The 7,843-nt window shown below is 38.4% G+C and overlaps 1 protein-coding gene across 1 annotated transcript; it reads left to right on the top strand.

Annotated features, from left to right (window-relative positions):
- The first annotated feature begins 1,108 nt into the window (after positions 1-1,108).
- On the top strand, positions 1,109-2,050 carry Or51g2 (olfactory receptor family 51 subfamily G member 2). Its single transcript, XM_020187786.2, has one exon. It carries the CDS (start codon positions 1,109-1,111, stop codon positions 2,048-2,050), a length of 942 nt encoding a protein of 313 aa, XP_020043375.2.
- Positions 2,051-7,843: the final 5,793 nt, after the last annotated feature.

Genomic DNA, 7,843 nt, shown 5'->3' with positions numbered 1-7,843 from the left:
GCTCATGAGACACAAAGAGTGCATACACAGGTGGATTTAATAAGGATAGAAAAGGCTGCAGCTCAAGTAGTGCAGGGGAGCCCAGAAACCGGTAGCTCCCTGCAATAACAGCTGAGGAGCTCTTTCATCTTCTATCAGAAGAAGGAGATAAAGGTTTTCTTCTTCCCCCATCTACATAGTCAGCACCCATTAGCAGCCTTTTGGTGGCAACAGATCAGCACCCATCGGCAGCCTGTGGTGGCAATATCCCATTTTTCACCCCAGTGCTCCTTTCTGGGGCCCACTTGTGAAACAGCTCCACTGGTTTCGGGAACTGAAACAGCTGCTGCTCAGGATACAGAGATCAGAACTGAACTAAGTCCTTGAACTAAGTCCTTTGTTCTTATGCTGCTGAGACCCAACACCCTGTAGGAACAAACAGAGAAACTACTGGAATTCTGTGGAAGAAAAATCCCTGACAAGAGCTGTAACCTTTAATGGTGGAACACAGCAACTGTGAACCCACAGTAACTGTGGAAATCTGAGCTTTCTTTCTTCCAAGATCCTCTCTTAGGTATTTCCCATTGATAGAGCCTAGTAAGAATTCCAAAGCTAGGCATGGTGGCACACTGCTGCAGATGTAGCTACTCAGGAGACTGAGGCAGGAAGAACAGCTGATACCATGAGTTTGAGACCAGCCTGGGAAACATAGCAAGGTCTTGTCTCAAAATAAACAAGAATAAATAAATAAACAAGCAAACACACTTATGCGGACAGGGGGCTGATACAGAGGCCAGAGCAGAGGAGCTCACTTAGAATTTTCAACTCACCTAGTTTAGCTTTTAAAAATTTACACAATCTCAGCAAGTCACTTTGCAATTCCCTGTGTTTTTTACACACTGAAATTATAAAGCTACAATTATTTTTATCATATATATGTTGAGGAAAAGCCAGGTACAAGAGAAAGAACTTGTTGGAGTTTCTGCACAGTTTCTAGGTCTATTTGATTCTAATCTTTACATTTTTTGTTTTCTTTTCTTCAGTTTTTGCCAGGTACAATCACTAGCACTTCCAGAATTCATTTCAAGATTTTGGAGGGAATCCAACTCATCACTTCCCCCTATTTAAAATGATTCTGGGATCCCTAGAAAATGGCAGCAGCCTGTCCTCTACCTTCCTGCTGAGTGGCATCCCTGGCCTTAAGCACTTGCACATCTGGATCTCCCTCCCACTGTGTTTCATGTACCTGGTTTCCATCCTGGGCAACTGCACAATTCTTTTTATCATTAAAACAGAGACCTCACTCCATGAGCCTATGTACCTCTTCTTGTCCATGCTGGCTCTGACTGACCTGGGGCTGTCCCTTTGCACACTCCCTACAGTGCTGGGCATCTTCTGGGTGGGGGCACGGGATATTGGTCATGATGCTTGTTTTGCCCAGCTCTTTTTTATTCACTGCTTGTCCTTCCTGGAGTCCTCTGTGTTACTATCTATGGCCTTTGACCGCTTTGTGGCCATTTGCCATCCCTTGCATTATGCTTCCATTCTCACCAACACAGTCATTGGCAGAATTGGTATGGCTTCTCTGGGCCGAAGTGTAGCATTTATTTTCCCATTGCCGTTTATGCTCAAAAGGTTCCCATATTGTGGTTCACCAGTCCTCTCACATTCCTACTGTCTCCACCAAGAAGTGATGAAACTGGCCTGTGCAGACATCAAGGCCAACAGCATCTATGGTATGTTTGTCATTGTTTCCACAGTGGGTATAGACTCACTGCTCATCCTCTTGTCCTATGCCCTGATCCTGCACACTGTGCTGTCCATCGCCTCAAGGGCTGAGAGACTCAAAGCTCTTAACACATGTGTTTCCCATATTTGTGCTGTGCTCCTCTTCTACACTCCCATGATTGGCTTGTCCATCATCCACCGCTTTGGGAAGCAGGCACCCCATCTGGTGCAGGTGATCATGGGTTTCGTGTATCTTCTGTTCCCTCCTGTGATGAACCCCATTGTCTATAGTGTGAAAACCAAACAGATCCGAGATCGGGTGACACATGCCTTTTGTTACTAACTATGTCAAGTCTTAGAGGCATTTTCTCCTTCGATGTGCCCTTACTTCTCTATCTTTATAACATCTTACATGCATGAAATAGAGGAGATACTTGTTTACTCAACATATATATACTAGGGTGAACAAATTTCAGCTTTCACAGAATTCTTAGTATATAAATTTGGATATGGAGCAATACAATGTAGTATGGTAGAAGTAAATTATAGTTTCCAGAAACATCTGCAGAAATAGTTCTAATTCCACTTTTTCTTCCAGAAACTTTCCATTCAACATCAATAGATAGAATCTATATTTTTTTCCTTTTATACATGAGTAGGGTTGTGTAACTGCCTCAATAAACTGAATGTTGTAGAAGTGACCCAGTGAGTCTTCCAAGGTTAGATTATAAAAGATTATGTTTTTCATTGATGCTTCTCTCTGTCTGTTTCTCTCTCTCTCTTTCTCTCTTTCTCTTTCTCTCTCTGCTTCCCTCTCTTTCTTTATCCACTGATAAATGATAGATCAATAGACAGCTAGATAGATACCATCTGAATTTCTATCTGTCTAAATGCTTGCTTTTGGAACCCAGCCACCATACTGAAAGGAAACCTAGACCACATGTGAGACCAGATACAGATGTTCCATCCAGTAGGCCCAACTAAGATCTAGGCATTAGCTGATTCAGCATCAATCCCCAGTGAGTGAACAAACCTTCCATCCCCCATCTTTTCAGCCTTTCCAGCAGAGCTCTGTGAAACAATTAATCCTACTCAATGCAGATATACAAACAAAAAATTTTAAAGCACTAAATTTTAGGATAAGCTGTTTTATGATCCTATGTTAATTATATTGTTCAAAGAAAAAGTAGTTGAAATGGTAGCAGAAAAGAGGAATCTCTTCTTTCAGGTGAGAGAAAGTACCTCTGAGGTAACACAGCAGACAAAAGGTACAGAAGTTAGGCAGTCAAAGATTGTAGGAGGGAGGAGACAAAAATGTGTCAAATCTAAAGGAACAACAAGTGCAAAGCTGAGGCAGAGATGAGTGAGGGAAAAGTGAATTCAGGGAATTATCTGAAGTGTTGTTTTAGTTATTGTTGCTCTTCCCTGTATGTCTGGGAAGGACTAAGAACAATGGTGGGTAAGTGCAATGACATTTGCATACTGGTACTACTGAAAAGTTCATGTTACATCCTCCTAAATGTGCATTATTAGTGTACCTCTAAATTGCTGCAGATAAAGTTATTTTTGAGAAATACATGTTAGTGCAGTATTTATGGTTTTTGCTTGGAAATACTTGTTGGGAAAACAGGTCTAGATAAGATGCTCTCAAGGAAAGCTTTAAGCTTTTCAGTTATAGTGTAGCATCAAAACAGGGAATGGCTAAAAACAAAGTTGCCTACCATAAGGTTTATTTGGAGTCAGGTCTCACTTGTGATTGGTCTCAATCAAGGCTATCAAATATACCTGACATTTCTCTCAGACATGACACCCTGCCTTTCACCAGCAGTGGTTCATCCTGTCTTGCAGGAGAAAACTACTTCTCTAATGACATGTTTGGCAAACATTGAGTATCATGTGGAAGATTTAGGATCATCAATACACAGCAAATAAAATAGAGTATTTTTGTGTCATGATGGTTTATATCTATGTGTCTATGTACCCACAGAGCTTCACAAAAGACATGAAGCCACTGAAAATTCTGAGACATACCTACAATTCCTCAGCTTGACTTTAAATTTATGACATTTACTTATAATTTAAATACTAATAGGTGAATTATACTATCTTATGTCTTAGAATGAATTAAGAATTATTTTGGATATCCTAGAAAGTACACTAAACTTGAAGTCAGTTTTACAAAGTTCTACTTTCTGTGTTAATTATGGCAGCTTGTCTGATCTAATTGTGTTGACCTCCTGGGAGTCCAATTTTCTGTTAAAGTTGATCTAGCAATGTCTATCTAACAAGGCTGTCTACATAATTTAAATACATGATGTATAAGGAAATTCTTACATACATTTTGGCTCACAATAAACTGGTGACTTTCATTTCTAAAATAAGACATAGTCAATCAGAATAAAATGTACTCCCAAAGAAACTGTGATAAATAAATAAGGAAGCCCAGAAACAACAATGAGGAAAAGGAGGAGCAGGGCTGGTTTTCTAAAGGGATTGCTTTCGCTGAGAGTCAAAGTACAATCAAAAGGTAGTTTGGCCAAAAGAGCTGCTGCTTGTTCACTATCTTTCTGTCATAGTTAGTCATACACTCTAGGAATATAATGGACAAAGGATAACAAAGGGTTGTGCTCCTGAATTACCCTGTTGTTGACAGAATGGATTAGAAAAGTAAAGGATTAAATATTTCAGACAGTGCTCTGAAGGAACAAACTGGGGTAAGAAATGGAGAATTGAGACAGACTGAGATATGTGTGGGGACAAAAAACAGATGCAGGTCTGAAGCCTTAGCTGAAAACCTGTCACCCAGTAAAAATGTAGTGTATATATATTCTCCATCCCTCACTCTTCTAATCTTATCAGCCTCAAGCCCAGGTACACTATTAAAGTCAGGATGCCTTTTCCACAAAGTCCTAAAAATTAAACTAGATGACAGAAAAAAACTATTAGAGTTCCAAAAATGGAAGATAAACTCCTGGGCCTTTAAACCTAGACCTTGTTAAAAGATAAATATGTTTTCTGCCACCTCCATCTATGTATTCTATTAACAGCTAGAGTAGCCCATCCTATCAGAAGACCAGGCTGCTTAAACAGGATGGGATGCAAACAAAAGAAATGCAACAGCTCCTGGGGTAAGCTAATTGCCCTTCCTCAAGTCTAAAACATATACAAGCACACACACACACACACACACACACACACACACACACACACACACACTTCTAAAGTAATACCCAGAGTCACCAGAAACATTTTGGCCACTCCTACATGTGTAGGGGTTACACACAGATGAAAATCTTGTCTTCTCCTTTATCTGCAGGCCCAGGCTGATAGCTTCCAATCAGGAGTGCTCCCCATTTCTCATTGCCCCAACATACACCTCTTTTCTTTCTAATAAAGGGTGACTTCAAGTATGATATATTTGATACATTGTAAGAACCTTTGTAAATGCTACAATGTACCTCATCCACCACAATAATAAAAATAAATAAATTTATTCAGTCATAATAAAAAACCTTTGCCTGAATGTCTGTACTCTCTTTGGTTTGATTTTATTTCTGCTGTCATTGAGTCAGAGTATCCCATGTTCTGGTATCAGAATGACAGAATGGATAAATAGGGAAGTCCCCTATAAAGAGAGGAATTTTGAGCAAAATACAGAATGATATGATGGAGTTAGATATGGGGGAAAGTAAAGGAAGAATAGTTAAGAAAACTCTGAGATAATTATAAACTGTTCTAAGAACAGCAGGAGAATCAGTGTGTCTGCTGAAAAAGATAGCAAGGAACTATACAAATTGATGAATTAAGATCAAGATAAGAGTGCTAGACACAGCTGACATTTCAGTCAGTATCAGCAGAGACAAGGTTCCTTGATGTAAGAATTAGAAACAACCATTCAGAAACAATAATAAGTAATTAGAAACAACCTGAAGAATCTGAGGTCAATCAATGTTAATCTAAGTTCATAATGCTGAACTTTGCAGTTTATCCAAACCAGAGCTGGAAGAAAATGGGAGGAGTTGGAATTTCAGCTTCCTCTGAGAATCCTGAAGCCTAAACTCCTCAAATGAAGCAGTTAAAAAATAAAACGATGCAATAATTGTAGCAGGATGTGGAGCTACAGTCAAGCACGGAATAACAGTACTCAGGCAGGGAATGTGAAACTGATCTTGTGTGTACACTCACGAACTTATTCATTATTGAACACTTACCTATTGAGTTTTGCAAAAATTATAGGGAATAAATTGGAAAGCTTATATAGCAGTCCCTCAAGGAATTTATAGTCAGTCTAGTGGAATACCTGAACTATTTTATCATTTAAGATGATCTACAAATTGAACTTGGAAGGTCAGAGTGAAATCATCCAGGTGAAATTGAAGAAAAAAAATAGCATTCTAAGCAAAGAAGTCTTTTGTGAAAAAGTCAAAGACAACAAAGATCCTTATTTATTGAAAAACTATAAGGAATGCTTGTCAAGAATTAGTCAAGATTGGGGCTGCACCTCAGTGCTAGAGTGCTTGTCTAGTTTATATTTTATTGGATTCAGTCCTCAGTACTTCAAGAACAATGCCCAAGAACCACTCAAATGGTAGACTGAGTGGTGGATGGTGTCTTGAGGTACAGCCAGGAATACACAGAAATCAGAGCACGCAGTGAATATGGATTTAGTAAATCACTCAGCTAACATCCATTGAGTACCTAATTCATACTAGACAGTGTTCTTGGTTTTATGAATAGAGTAGTGGGAAGGATTTTAGTAGGTTATGCAGGCAAAAAAATGAGAAATAAAAATGGACATAGCATTTTAGAGTTTAAAGTGCTATGGAGAAAAATTCAAATAGAAAAGGAGAATAAGCTACATTCAAAAAGATTGTGATTTTATGGGTCAAGGAAAGCCTCACTGAAGAAGTGACATTTCAAGAATGTGAGGAAGAAGCCCCAGGATTTCTTGAGGAAAAGGATTCCAGGTAGAGAGATGAGCATATGGAAGGTCCAAACAGGAATGCGTCTTTTGTTCAGGTGTGTTTAACAATGGCATTGTATTGCGTCCAATCAGATCTTGCCTAAAATCCTAGGCACAGTGGCAATGTTCTGTGCTTCAATTCATGCCTGTGTCTCAGACTCACCTTCAGGACCCCAGCTCAAATCACCAGCTATCCTAACCAGACTTGCCATAAACTCATGACTCCATCATCACACCTCCTGATGTGAGGATGTGAATTCTCTTTAGAGAAGAGACCATATCTTCGTATGTATGCACCACTGTGATTGAGTCTCTGCAATGTCTAGCTTAAACTTTGATTTAACAAATCAGTGATTCTCAAAGTTTATTATGAGTTTTTATGGTGTTTTATGTTTTTAAATGTTTTTATATGTGGTCTCTGAGGTCATAGCTATTCTCATTAATAGAATTAAGATGGCATTTGATTTTGTGATTATTTGATTGTTTTTAAGTCGCCACTTTCATTCTTTCACAAGCAACTGCAAGGTTCAAAGGCTATGGGACATGAAATATCCTAACAGATTGTATACAGAATCACATATGAGATTCTATCAAGATGGAGAATTAAGGTTTTCAAAAATGTTTAAAAATGCTTCCCTTCTAATAAACTTTAATTTTATTTCACTTTGTTATTATTATTATTATTGCAGTACTGGAGTTATAACTCAGGGTCTCATGCTTGGTATGTACTCATTCTATTACTTGATCCACTCCACTGGCCCTTACTTTGTTATTTTTCAAAAATGAGCTACCTATGTTTCAAAAATGTGTACCTATGTAATATATTTATTGTTATTTTCATTAATTCATAAACACATATTTAACGTTAGTTTTAATTCCTAATATAGTAAATATCCACTTAATATCCAATAAATACAATAAAGAGAAGTTGAGGAAATATATTCACAGCGAGCAGAAAAATGCACCACTCAAAGATTCCAATGTCTTAACCACTGAAAATTATGAATATGTTACCTCACATAGCAAAGGATAATTTACAGGTGTGATTAAAGTTAAAAATTTGGGGAGACGATTTTAGTCCGGATCATCTAGGTAGATCCACTCTAATTATATAGATCCTTAAAAACAGAGAGACTTTTCTGGTCAAAGGAGAATGTGACTGTGGAGGAAAGG

Source organism: Castor canadensis, chromosome 1 (genome assembly GCF_047511655.1).
Source record: "Castor canadensis chromosome 1, mCasCan1.hap1v2, whole genome shotgun sequence".
Lineage (NCBI taxonomy): Eukaryota > Metazoa > Chordata > Mammalia > Rodentia > Castoridae > Castor > Castor canadensis.
Note: the sequence above shows the minus strand (reverse complement) of the source record. Positions and strands in the feature narration are given on the sequence as shown.

Coding starts and splice junctions, on each gene's coding strand:
- Or51g2 (XM_020187786.2), top strand. CDS start 1,109: ATGATTCTGGGATCCCTAGAAAATGGCAGCAGCCTGTCCTCTACCTTC.